The 12,983-nt window shown below is 51.5% G+C and overlaps 2 protein-coding genes across 2 annotated transcripts; both read right to left on the minus strand.

Annotated features, from left to right (window-relative positions):
• Positions 1–215: 215 nt before the first annotated feature.
• CSUI_004910 (uncharacterized protein) lies at positions 216–7,381 on the minus strand. The gene is made up of 8 exons (XM_068065091.1): positions 7,025–7,381; positions 6,060–6,658; positions 5,540–5,612; positions 4,803–4,979; positions 4,230–4,280; positions 3,542–3,744; positions 2,432–2,876; positions 216–1,668 (listed from the first exon to the last, which is right to left on the minus strand). Exons 1-8 carry the CDS (start codon positions 7,113–7,115, stop codon positions 683–685), a joined length of 2,625 nt encoding a protein of 874 aa, XP_067922937.1. The 5' UTR covers positions 7,116–7,381; the 3' UTR covers positions 216–682.
• Positions 7,382–8,686: 1,305 nt separating this feature from the next.
• On the minus strand, positions 8,687–11,827 carry CSUI_004911 (protease inhibitor pi1). The gene is made up of 3 exons (XM_068065092.1): positions 11,204–11,827; positions 10,102–10,514; positions 8,687–9,594 (listed from the first exon to the last, which is right to left on the minus strand). Exons 1-3 carry the CDS (start codon positions 11,462–11,464, stop codon positions 8,937–8,939), a joined length of 1,332 nt encoding a protein of 443 aa, XP_067922938.1. The 5' UTR covers positions 11,465–11,827; the 3' UTR covers positions 8,687–8,936.
• Between the last annotated feature and the right edge of the window lie 1,156 nt (positions 11,828–12,983).

A 12,983-nucleotide genomic window follows, 5' to 3' on the forward strand; every position in this document is an offset into this window, starting at 1 on the left:
TTTGTGCGTGACAGAAAAGGCTGCAGCGCCGCCCGTGCAGACCGCCGTTCTTGCAAGTTTCACAAGTGTGTTTAGGGCACCAGCCAGCTCTGATTCCATTGTCCTATGGTTCTATGATGGATGACCGCCCCCCTGATGCACCATTGGCGTTAATCTACCAAGAAGAACCGGACTCAAGATATCAGCTAGGTTCATCGCTTTGTTCTGTAAGAAGCGAGGTAAGGAGCAGTAGCAATTGAGTCGGGGACAGTTGCTTGTCACCACACAACAGGGAGAACGAAGAGAGAATGTAGAATCGTGAAGAGCGCCAGTCACAGCAACTATTAGTTGGTGAAACTTCTTACAAAGAGTTATAGTGAAGTACGATTGACAGGTTATCCATTGCACACACAGATCGTTCTTAAACAAAAGAAATTGAACTCGGAGCCATGCGCACTTGTCCTCTCTTCTCTCTCGGTCCGGGACCGGTCCACCACGATATCAGACCTACGATTCTCCATTTAAACTAAGGCAGATCGGCGGTGGCATATAAAAGGCACCATCTCATCCTACAGTGGAGAAACCTGTCTCGCTTGAGCAGACGACATACGACCATGAAGACCTGGTGGTGGTACCCCACACTGCGTATCTTCATTCATTTATTCGTTCATTCATCGGCCCTGTCTGACCCTCTTCCATGATTTCAGCTGCCTAGAGCATCATCGTCGGATGCATACCCAGGCATTGCATCATCCACGGCCGGAGGTCGTGACGATGGTGGTGAAGGCTTTTTGACACTGGTCCGACTTGCGGCTTCTTTACTGTCCTTGCCTTTGACGGCCTTTCTTCTCTTCTTTCGCCTCTTCATCATCTGCTTTTCCAACGCGGTGACAGCTTCCCTTTCAATTCTTTCTTTTTCCCGAACCTCAGCTTCTTTCATGTCGAGACCCATGACTCCCTGCTCCACAGCCTTGAGGAGTGCATGACGCATCAACAGAGCGGTCGAGAAAGCGACATAGAGAAAGAATCCGAGAAGACCAACACTGAGGACCGCGAAGAAAACAGGATGAATTAGAGGGATGAACATCGTCCCAATGAATGCGAATGACAGAACAGCTCCAGCAATAGCGAGCGCCCGCATCCGCCATCTTGACTCAAACCACGGGTGTGCCGACTTGCCGGGACCGCGATTCCAAAACTTCGATCGCATTTGCAGAAAAACATTGGTTGACGAACCTGCTGTATCGACGCTACCATTGTTGAGCGTCCCTGGCGTCCGAACTGCAGTCGTTGTATACGGGACGAGATCACTCGTTTGTTCTGAAGACTCGTCTTCTTCTGCTGCTGGTTGAGGTTCAGCAGGAAGTAACTGTAGGAAACTCGAAGCTGATCCATCTTCATTGAAGGCTTTCGTGATCTTCATCGCGACCACTTCCATTATATTTCCCATACCTGTATTTCCGACTACGCATGTTCCGAGGCCTCCAAGAAAAAACACACTTGCATTTTGCATAGCTAGCACGACAGGCGCGATATCAGGGCGAACTCGAGACGAACTGATCACCTCCTTTTCGAATGGATAGATCCAGGACTTGAGTAAGCTTACAGCACCACCTATGAGTTTTGCTATGACTTTCACCTTGGCCAAGGACGCTAACAAACGAACAAGTCTCTTGTTCCCTCGGAGTCCTACACGCAAAGGTAGAGCGCAATAAAGGTATCATCAGTGACTGGAACCTCAGTGATACAGCCATCTCTGAAAACCTTCGGACAAATACAGTGCTGAAAATCTGTATAGCATAGAAAGTGCACCATCTACGACGGTGAAACAAGGACAAACACACGCGTGGATCTACGTGATAGCGGAGACCGTGTAGGAAACTGCAGCCTCAGAGACATTGGAGCTGCTTCCACAACGGATCCGACTGCATCAAGTCCCCGGACGACTTTGGGGTCTTTCTTCTACCTGCTGTCAGGCGATTCTCTCCGTTTGTAACTGCTGATTCAAAAGGCTATTGTCGAGGTGAAGAACAAAGCCAAAGGAGCGAGTGATGAAGGCGGGTAACTGCAACGAGTACGCTAATTGACTCTGAACTGTGTACGTATGAGAGGTTCCGGATTAACGCCTCAGTCGGTTTACCCACCGCAGAGAGTAGTTACTGAAGCCAGAAGACACGCCTACGACATACTAGATGAAGAAGCCAAGTAAGTGGGCGAGAAAGGGAATAAAAACATTGGTACCTTTTCACCAGCCATCTCAGCAACGATAGTTTTCAGTGTATCCGAGTGCACGCTTACTAATGCAAAACGCAGGAGCTCTACCCTCTGTGTGTCTGCTTCTTATATGCATGGCTCGTTATTCTTCCATTACTATACAAGTACTCGTAGACAAAACTGCTTCAATATGAAGATTGAATGTCGTAACACAATACAGACACCCTGTCGCTCTTACCAAGAAGAAACGTTTCCACGGCAGTCATCTCAGCGGTCAATTGCGCGTTCCACAACTCGAAGTCAGTGACCTGTTCTTTCCGCTGTCGGACTTCCCCGGCGAAATCTTCAACCATCAGACCCGCTTGTGGAGTACCGAGCACACGTCCGATCTCCAAGAGGGTTCGATTTACGGCCAAGTAATTGTGTAAAAGTTTGCATGTGCCTTCTGTTGAGGAGACTGAGCATTCCAGTCGCCGAGGTATGTACTGCCTCGCCAGGCCGAATGCAAATGCCTTCTCCGCAATCTCCTTATTTCCCATTTTCTCCTTCCGTGGTAGCTCTGGTGTACCCTGCCTGACCCTTTTGCAGCCGGAAAAATCGACTACTTGTGCCCAAAGGCCTAGCTCGATTGGCTCCGGTGACGGCCACATGAAGGCACTGTATAAGGTGCGACGGGTGGCAACCTGAATATATGGTCGGAAAGAGATCTTCACAAGCATTGAGTTACCACTATGATTTGTATGAAAAAGAGGAACAGCTGCAGCATTAATAAATTTCCGAAGAACACAAATATATGTATATATGTGGTGGCTATCAGGTAGGTGTGATAAAATGAGTAGCGGGACTCCTGATTCTGCAGACATGTCGTTTTCTATATATAGGAGAGAACGACACACACAGATATCAAGATCACCTTACTTTTCTCCAAACAGCACTGGCTCCTAAGTCAATATCCCTCTCTTCGCACCGCTCGTGTCCGGGCTTGAGGATACAGGCTTTTACCCGGCCCCCGCTATTGGGCCACACGCGGTGCCTGACAGTACGGGATATAAAGCCCTTTCTATTGTTGTCTTCCGTCCTGCTACAGTGACCTCCCGTTGTATCAAGGTGTGTATATATATGCAAGAGCATCACGTGTGAATGACGAACAAGTCGGCTCCGAACACAGGTGCAGACCGCAGACGATCAGAAGCTGGGACAGCCTCGATGGGAAGAGAATAGAAAGCAACAAAACGAGCTAGCAAACCCAGGAAAAGTCTGGTTTTGCTGGCAACGATATCCAGGACGGAGAAGGACAAACCAAGGTCGTTTTTTCAGCCGCGCAATGGGGGGGCGTGCGTGCACCTACGAGATTCAGAGCGGCCTTCTCAAGGGGATTGTCGAAGGTCCTTGCCAGTCGGCGGGAATCCTGGGCAAGTGACCAGGCTGTTTGCAGTGATGCACATGTCCTGCTCGGGAGGTCACCTTGTTCTTCATATTCCGGGGTCCAGGGATTGGCAATAGTCTTTTTGACAAACGTCTGTACTGCAGCTAAATCTGCCTCGTGATCCCCTGCATTGGGACGCCGAAAAAACGATCACTGCATGATATATGTAAAAAGCTCCAACGACCACTAGGCACACCCAAGGAAACAGCGGCTAGGAGCTGTAGGAAATCTGGTGGGGATGCAATACCTGTTACTCCTTGATGAACTAGCCGGTGACAAGTCAGTGGGACAGGCAGCTTCAATCGTTACGTGCGAATGGAGGTATTTCGATCTTCGTGTTTTTTCTCACCGTAAGGTGACTCAAAGTTCCTGGGAACTCAAGATGGAGAAGGTGTTCGAAATATACTGCCTTGTTTTTCGACTGAGAGTCAAGACAAGGCCACGTCATTCACAAGGCTACAGAACATAATGACGTTTGCGGCTGCATTCAGACGCGGTAACAAGTAAGCTACGTAAAAAAACTAAGTAGCCGGCACACTCGAGCGGGCAGAGTGGAAAACCGTGTACGATGTGGGCGAGGTAGTTTCTGATGGTATTGTCTCAGGCTCACCGGGCTTGAAGAAGGGATGTCGTAGGGTTCTCTTCATTGATTCGAAGAGCTCTGTAAGAGGAAAGGGAATAAGAGGATAAGGACAGATAATAAAACGAGCGGAGGACAGTGAGAGACGTAGGAACAATACACGGAGACCCGCCATCAACGTTTTTACTATCTTGTCGCGAGAACGCTTATGTAGTCTGAGTGTATCTGCAGCGGAAACAATATGCGTTTGATCTTTTTTCAGTGTGAAAGTAGAATCTAGAATAGTGATAAATTTCAACAAATGCCACTGGGATGGCGGCGGGCTTGCTTAGGAGGACTGGTTTGCTTTCGTCTTCCGAGAAGACGTGGGTGATCACATCCATTCCTCATACGGCGACTACTCCGTACTTCATCATGACAGTCACTAACTGGCACGCGTCCGTGTAGGCTTTAGATAGCAGTCTTTTTTATTTCTGTTTATCAGTCAACGCAACATTTTTGAGGCAAACCACAGAGTGGGTGATAGGGACAATCGCGAGTGCCAGAAAGACAGATTGGAGTGATTGTCTTGTTGGTGAGCGCCCACTTATAATGATGTCTTACCTGGGAAGCAATGGGGCTCGCAACCCCGTACAGCATTTCCGAGTTCAGCCAGGAACTCGACTCCGAAATCGCTGCATCTTCGTCGAAGAACAGTATTTCTTGCAAAACGCCGGCAGAAGTGTTCTACAGCCCTTTCCCTCCTGGCACGCTTCTTCACTCTTACGCAGTTGAGCATGGCTGTCCAACACGAGGAAGTCACAAGCCGGTCGACAGTAGGCATTCCCATCACGGTACTCATAGGAGACACCTGGAATGGCTTAGTCGGTTTCTCTTCTAGCAACTACCGTCCAACCCGTGAATTTCAAAGGAGCCCGTTTTATCACCGAGCCACAGACGCTATCTAATTTTCACAATCTTGTCTGGTTGCTCTAGGACACCGAAGAGTCAAACTTCACCGGGAAACGGGTGGTCCTGTAGTAGAAGGAGAAAAACAGGCTCCCCGCCCTGTATTCCTAGGCAAACAAATATGAAAGAAGAAGCAAGGACCGAGCTACGCTGAAGCTGCATGTAGAATGAGGTCATTCCTGGGTTGGCTTCATATAGAGACTTCGAAAATCCTCAGACTAAACTAAACCAGACTGGGAAGACCTTTAGCATGAAAGAACATAAGAAAAGACCGGACCCCGATACACGTATCTGCCTCTTGTCGTATCTCACAATCACAGGGTGAAAGCAAGCGCGCTTTGAATGATCCCCATACGGGGACATAGAGATACATTGAGGCAAGAGCCACTCACAATCAGCTTCTCCGTTGTGAAAGAAGTGAAAGAGTTCTGGGTTGCCAGGGAAGTTAGCCGTGGAGTCTCCTTCCTGTCACACGACACAGAAAAGGACACGACCTCCTCGATGTGCTGCGTGTGCAAGCAATAGCAACTGGTGCTTCCCGCCTCCTCTCCAGTCATGTATTTCGCGGCTTTTGCACACGAACAGCTCCCTGATCGAAATACGGGGGAATGCGCAAGTAGTAAAGGACACTGAAAACAGACAAAAACCGTCCTCTCCCTCATTTGCTTTCCCTTATTGATTTTAGCTGTCTTCGGGAATTCGCCCCCTCTGCTGTCCGATTCTTCGGAGAGTCTAAAGCCGGCTATCCCGCAGTTACCCACGGATTCTCTTCCCCGGATTCAAGGAGAACCTAACAACCCCGGTTGGCAACGCACTGAGTCCCCAGCTCTCCAAACAAATTGAAAAGAATGGACTCCGGAAAAGTTCTCTTGCCTCTCCAAGAGTGGTGTCAATTGCTGCAAGCGTCCTTACTCCTGACGGTGGAAAGGCAGCTGCATCACCTTTTGCGGGTAGGAGGCCTGTTAACTCAGACGATAGTGAAGATACGTCAGTACTCTGCGTGCCGGAGTCACTTCCGATACTGATCACATCAGAAGCCTCGGATGTCATGGTATCCGCACCCCCGGCGGGCGGTAGGGTAAGTCGAGCACTGTTGATGGAAGCGTTCGGAGACGGCGAGACAACAATATCGGGACTGACATTGCTCTTCACGCCCTCCACCTTCAAAGAGGAAGATGCGCCTCCTCTGACCAGGGGTGCCCCATCATCTTTCTCAGCACCCGCAGGAATCTCGCCTCCGGTTGTGACCCCAGGAGATGCTTGGCCAGCAGAGCCATCGTCATCTCCGTTGATCGGACTAAGGTCTGCCAAAGAGACACCGGCATCCGGTGCGCCACTGCTGCTTATATGCAAGGAATCAGATCGCTCCTTGCTTCGAGAAATACTAGCCCCATCTCTGTCATCTTCGTAAAAGACGCCTCCTGCATCTGCGAGATAGAAGGAGGATTCAGGTGTGCTAGACAGTTCGGCGAAGTCCGCGAAATTCTCGCTACCAGCACCAAGTCTGGAATCTGTGAACAACGAATGAGGCAAGGAAGGGTGAATCAGGATTATGCTTGGAGCACACGTGTACGTATTACTTATGTCAAAGGTGATACACAACTGCAGCAGCACCGGGTTTAGGGTTTTTACATGCGCAGTCGGTATCACTCTTGGGGACCGGTTGTCATACTGCCGGCATTTGGTGCGTGCACAGCACTGTTGCACAAAACATGCACATCTCCATCCGACACCGTCGAGTGACTGCCGAAAACTTCCCAAACCACGACGGAGTGCATTCTGACACTATGAGAAGGGAGAGGATACAGGTGACAAACGAGAAAACGAAGCAGGTCACTAGGCTCGCATATTTCCTCGGGCCGTGGCTTGCGACTCACCAAGCGTGGTAGCGTGACCGTGGAGAGAGATTCGGCTCGCTAACGCGGCAAAAAAAAGGAGAGTGGGGAAAGTGAAACGGAGAGCCTCCATTGTGCGGTTCACTCTTTTGCGGTACCCGAGTGGGAAGTAGCCGCTTTTCCAGGAGGATATGCACGGGTCATGAAATCGGAGGTACCCCCTGTCGAGCCCGGCATCACATCACCGTTGTATTATACCACAGCCAGGGTCACGACGTCCCCGGTGAGCAAGGAAGCCAAGAATCAAGGAGCGCGTCTCTTCTCAGATATGCAACGCACGATGAAAGGCTAGACAGCAAAAGTCCAGCTCATACCTCTTTATCCACGCCGAAACTGTAAACCGCTACGGATGTGGTAGCTGCGCTCATCGCTAGCAGACACCACCAGACACCGGCGAGAAGACGCGGTCGCGAGCCGTGGCCTGCCTAGCGTGAAATACGTCTTCGGCAGACATGCGCCCGTAACTTGACTCTGTGGTCCCTGACTAGTTTTGTAGCTTTTTGGTCGTTCTCCGCCCCGCTTATTGCATGATGTCTGCCAGTGTCCGCGAACATCAGCTTCGCACGACCACCCTTCCTGCTGGCACTGTTGCGACCCGTCAGGCTTTTTGATGCGGGACTGCGAGAGGGGCAACCTAATGCAGGTAGAACAGTGCCAGTAGTAACCAACAACCACGGCTACTCCTCGCGCCTCGCTGGACAACCTAGAGATTCGCTCCAGGGAACAGGACACCCGTCTGCGTCGCTGAGCCATTACTGCTCGTTCACTACTCGGGGAAGGTGAAAATGCCAACAAATGCATACCAAGCTAAGATAGAAGATCCACCGATGGAAACCCGTCCACTCCCAAAGCAAATGGGGTGAGAGCGGCGTTCTCAATTCGAGGGCCAGGGCCTCACAAACCGCAGACGTCGAATGAGAACCAGGGGTCGTAACAGCGGAGACTACGTACTCAGAGGATCAGATGCTGCCACGAGCGTATTACGCAACCGCCTCGCAGCCACGCCCCAGCCTTCTGCTCTGTTGAGTGGAAAAATCAAGCTTGGAAAAACATTCCAGCCACGGTAGGTAAAGGATTGCAGAGAGCGACAGGTCGCGCTGCTTATCCTCCCTTTCCCGATGAATTACGTGCAGCTACTGGGGCCCGGCGGAGTGGACTTCAAGGCCCTGAACAGGCGGGGGTGCACTCTAACTAGCGACTGCAGCAGCTCTCCCTCCTAATCACTGACAGACGAAGCACACTGCGCCAAGTGTGTCCAGATGGTTTCGCTCGGGGCACTCAGACAACCGCGCGCAGGAATTCTTCCTTAAGTGTCGTAGAGGAGCTTTCCTATTGTGGACAGCCTTCAATGCGTGTCCTTCACAAGGCGCCATGGAGCTGCCGCCGGCATTAAGGGCAGCTCGCATGCAGTGTGGTTCAATACACAGCTGATGACACGAAGCTGTCACAGCACACCACATGGAGCTTTCTCGAACAGCTGTGCTGGAGAACTGAGCTGATCGCGTTGCTAGAGAGCAGCCACTCCAGTCCATACAGCCGAGCTGGGTATGACATTATAGAACAGTGGTTCCGGAGCACAGGCAGCGGGCAGTGTGATACCAAACTGCGCCCAGGTTGGTGGCACACCACGGAACTACTTGATTAAGGCGGATATTTAAACTGAGATCAAGAGACACCTCCACGCGCCTCTCTTGATGCGGCGCGGAAGTTGACACGCAGCGTACCAGGCGCGTCGTAGCCTGTGCACCCCCAAAGTATCCAGGCTGTGCTCCTCTACGAAACGAACACCAAAAACGAAGATCTCTACCTCAAATTTGCTAGCTCATGGGAGGCTTCCACAGCTAGATAAAATCCCCAGCTAGACCAAGAAAATACCTGGGACACCATTTGCAACTTATACATCGGGATGTTGAACCGAATCGACATCGACCACCCGGCCGGCAAAAAAGACATCATCCTCCCCTCTAGGAGAAACAAATCGCTGGCTACGGGTGTCTTTCTGCCCCTTGCGCCCCCTGATGTGAAACAGGAATGAACGATCTATGTTAACTGTCATTCTGGACCGAATTACGGGAATGCTCATGCACACAATACCCACTGCCGTTGCCGCCGCTGCTTCCGTGCCATTTTCGTCAATCTCAATGACTGTTTGATGATACATTCCACTGACACGGAGATTCTTCGCACCGTTAATGCCGGACAAATCAGCCGAAGACAGGAAAACATCGCTCACGCCCAGCGCCTGCAATGCAGCAGCAACGCTGACTGTTTCTCCGCCCAGTCTGAAGTATGGGAGCCGAACTGTCAGCTCCACATCTCGCAGTTCCGTAGCAACAGCCTGTTCCATTTCTTCAAGCAGTCCGTTCAAGACTTCTGGCCTTTCACGCCACGTCTGCTCAAGTTTTGGTAAGTCTGCGGGCGCATCTGGCATAAAGAAGACCATCGAGTACCGGCTGTCCACGTAAGGGACCTCCAAGAGCGTGACACCAAACCCCGCACTCTTGGATTGCTTGAATCCATAGGAGAAGCTGCCATTGCACACTTGGCAGGTCCTAAGATGTACAGATGCGACACATCAGAAAGGCGGCCCTCACATGTGGCTAATCAATGAGGTAAGCATACGAGACACGTCGCAATATGCCTTGTAAGAGATCTGACCCTTACGTTTATCCCTCTGGAAGGGGCATTCACTTCTAAGAACTTCTTCAGGCGAAACAGCACCTGAGATGAGTGGAAGAACAGCCGCACACTGGAAACGGGCAGGAAAACTAAATCGAACCCGGCGCAAAGCTACTCCAGTGAAAGATGAATACAACACTTCTAACGGCTGTTACTGACAACTGGTACTCCAGAACAAGCTCATACAGGAAGAAAATCTACATCTTTAGCGATTGCCGAAAAGGAGGCGAGATCACGCACGAGCCGAAACAAAACTTAAGGCCCTCACAACGTCATTCGAAAAAACACCGGAGCACTTAAGCTCTTGCGATACCCGTCATTTTTCATTGCTAGGAAGCCGAAATCACAACACAGAGACAGTGCCGGCCGGCAGAACTCACTCCATGTATTTGATGTTCTCCTGGAATACAGTCGCTCCGGAAGCATCTTGTCTATAGAACTTGCTTGGTCCCTCCTCGGTGCAAGGAGTGAAGGGCTTGAGCCATAAACCCTTGAAATAGAGGGAAGAAACAAGGAGTAGAGCTGTGTCCCGAGAAACGGCTGAAGCTGGAATGATGTCTTTCACTTTACCCTCTGTAACGCTGGCCACCCATGCGTTGATTTTATTCCTCTCTTCTTCTCCCCCGCCGACTGCAAAGTCAGCTACCTGTGGTTCCGTCATGAGCTTCTCCTGTAACGTCTTTTTAAATTTATCTACCTGCGCTGACCCATCCGCTGCCAAAGCCTTCGAAATGTAGAGACGGTTTGCAGCTCGTAGGACGACTGAATCCATGTCGCTGACCTCATTCTCTTTCTGGAGAACACCCCAGTGCATGTCAACACATGTGCGAAAGATAGGGGGTTCAGGAGAGGTTTGCTGTCGAAAGATCTATAAAGGAAGACCTCCGGAGTGGACAGCCTCAGTGCAACAAACTCGTTTGTCTACAAGGCGTGGCGGTTAGCTGTGCAAGCTGCAGCGATCCCACTGTGAAGAGGTGTGCCAATATATGAGTGGCGGCGTTCACCACAGCCCCACCAGTTTCCTGCTTGCACTGGGATGGAACAGCACCTGCAGAAAGCTGCACCGCGTTAGGGACACGTGCTCGCGCAGACTGGTAACAAACACGCATGAGGTACGCGGTAGCTGTTGTGTATGCTACTTCGGGTCTGCGCGAAGGACTTGTATGGCGTTGCAAAACAGAAGAGAGGATTCAGTCTGAACGCCCGCCTCAGATAACTCACATCGGGGGATGCGCAGGAAGTCTCGCGAACCGCAAAGGAACAGCGGCCAGAGAGATCGACGGTATAAATGCGAACAATCGGGGTGTTCCGATCACCGCTATGGGATATACCGCGAGGGGTCATCGTACTTACACCAAAAGGAATAGAGCATTAGAGGCACCGGAGTTTCTGCGTCACAACGGTTATCCTGCAGTGCAAAGGAGTGCAACCCCTTGCGGGCGCCCCAGGTATTTCTTTTGAGTGGTCCTTTTTATATCTCACATTGCTTTTGTCCTCTTCCTTTACGGAAGGAACGGCCTCTGAAACGTTTTTAGCGATCTCGTCAGGAGTCGAATCCCTGAAGTACGCGCCTTTGATCTGCTCATACGTCGTGCCTGCCGCCCCGTAATAAAGCATCGCCAACGCTGCGCTGACGCTGAAGGGAGAAAAAGCAAAATTGTAGTCATCCTCTGAGGCTGCCCGCCCCTCAGAAACTAGAGCTGAGTACAGCTCCACGAGCGAAGACGATGGTGTACAGCTCATCTTGAGGAGATGTCAAGCCTGAACTCCCTAATGTCAAGCCGTGTTTCGTTGTGCGTCAAAGCACAGGAGAGGAAAACGGGACGGTGACCTCTCCAGGGTTTAACAAACATCCGTGCGCGAACTCGAGTCGAAATTGAAAAGGCACAGGAAGTGTATAAGCACAGGAATCGTTTTCTCGTGCGCCCAGTCGTACAGCTTTTCGTGTGAGCCGGCGAGCTGGCAAACCAAAGAAGGCGCGAGCTCCAGAGCATTACGTTTGAAAGCTCGGCACTCCCGGATGTCCTGCCTCGAAAGGGCATGTGAGAAGATGAGCGTGAAGAAAACTTCCCCTCCAATGTTTCGCCACGACTCACCGGGTGCGGCAGCTATCTGTGCGGTCGATTTTAGCCGAGAAGGCCGCGTTTCTTGCCAGCAAGGCCCGCTCCAGAGACCGGTTGCATGCGAAGTGTCAACAAGCCGCTCGAAATCGCTGCGTCCAGAGGCACGGCAGAACCACGCCGTGTATAACAACGAACGGCGAGATACGTGCGGAAGTTGCTGCAGCTTACAGCAGACTGCGGGTTCCGCTGGGGGAGGCGGCCAGGCCGAATCCATTAGCGACAGAGCGTACCGCTGGCAAATGCTTTCCGGTCCTTGATGGTTCCGTGATCGGCAGCACACCGAAAAACGGTATGAAGACGACAAGGGATGGTCCCTTATGTCTTTGCAGGAAACAGATCACAGCTCCAGCCCACGACACCCCAGCAGAGGGAGGCATGTGCACGTGGACAAGGCCGGAGCCGCGTGTCGCGTAGCGTTCTCAGCCGGTAGGTCAGTCGACCCTCGTCACGACGATCGTACGTAAGTGAAGTGAGCGACGATGTACAAAATGCTGGACTGCAACTGCCCCAGGCAAGTGCTAACTCTGATACGGGAAAAGCTGTTTGTTGCGACCCTTCCCACCGATGCGCTTTCTGCCACTTAACGGCTTCTGTGGAGAACTGTAGTCTGACCAAAGCTACCCTCACGGTGCGTCAGAGAAAACAGGAGGGCCAAAGTGCGCGAGAAACCATATCTCACAATCTAACACTAGGTTACCGGCCGTTGATCCGGCGACCTGGCAACCGCCTAACCGCAGCTCACAAGAGAACGTTGAGTCTGGTCAGTGTAGCGGGACGCAACCGTGGCGACTGTGGCCACCAGCAAGTAATTCCCCCGCCGAGCCGAAGTCGTTATCGGCAACGGCAGGAGAATTGCTGAGTGTTTAACCGACACGTCTCGGATACGCGGTAGTTTACTGTGCATCAACGGTCACAAGGTAGATAGTAGATGACCGGCCGTCATTACGGAGGCACTACCACAACGTCTCCCCGAAACCTTTTTACGAAAAGATTACTTTGCTCCGGTCTCTGCCATCGCTCCGGCTGTTACCGTTCTAGGGGCTCCGTCACTTGGGACGTGGCCTGCGGATTTCTTCGACGCGACGCCTCCGCTGTCTACGTCGCCCGTCGCGTATTCCAACCTCCTGCTGCTACTTGCT

Source organism: Cystoisospora suis, assembly GCF_002600585.1.
Source record: "Cystoisospora suis strain Wien I chromosome Unknown contig_2348, whole genome shotgun sequence".
Taxonomy (NCBI): Eukaryota; Apicomplexa; class Conoidasida; order Eucoccidiorida; family Sarcocystidae; genus Cystoisospora; species Cystoisospora suis.

Excerpts from the sequence above, each read along its gene's own strand:
- CSUI_004910 (XM_068065091.1), bottom strand. The coding sequence starts at position 7,115 with ATGGAGGCTCTCCGTTTCACTTTCCCCACTCTCCTTTTTTTTGCCGCG. Across the intron at positions 4,980-5,539 it reads TCACAACGGAGAAGCTGATT|CCATGCTCAACTGCGTAAGA; the intron begins GTGAGTGGCTCT and ends CGTGTTGGACAG. Across the intron at positions 4,281-4,802 it reads CGAGCCCCATTGCTTCCCAG|AGCTCTTCGAATCAATGAAG; the intron begins GTAAGACATCAT and ends TTCCTCTTACAG.
- CSUI_004911 (XM_068065092.1), bottom strand. The coding sequence starts at position 11,464 with ATGAGCTGTACACCATCGTCTTCGCTCGTGGAGCTGTACTCAGCTCTA. Across the intron at positions 10,515-11,203 it reads AGGAAGAGGACAAAAGCAAT|AAAGAGAATGAGGTCAGCGA; the intron begins GTGAGATATAAA and ends GGTGTTCTCCAG. Across the intron at positions 9,595-10,101 it reads GAGAACATCAAATACATGGA|GACCTGCCAAGTGTGCAATG; the intron begins GTGAGTTCTGCC and ends TGTACATCTTAG.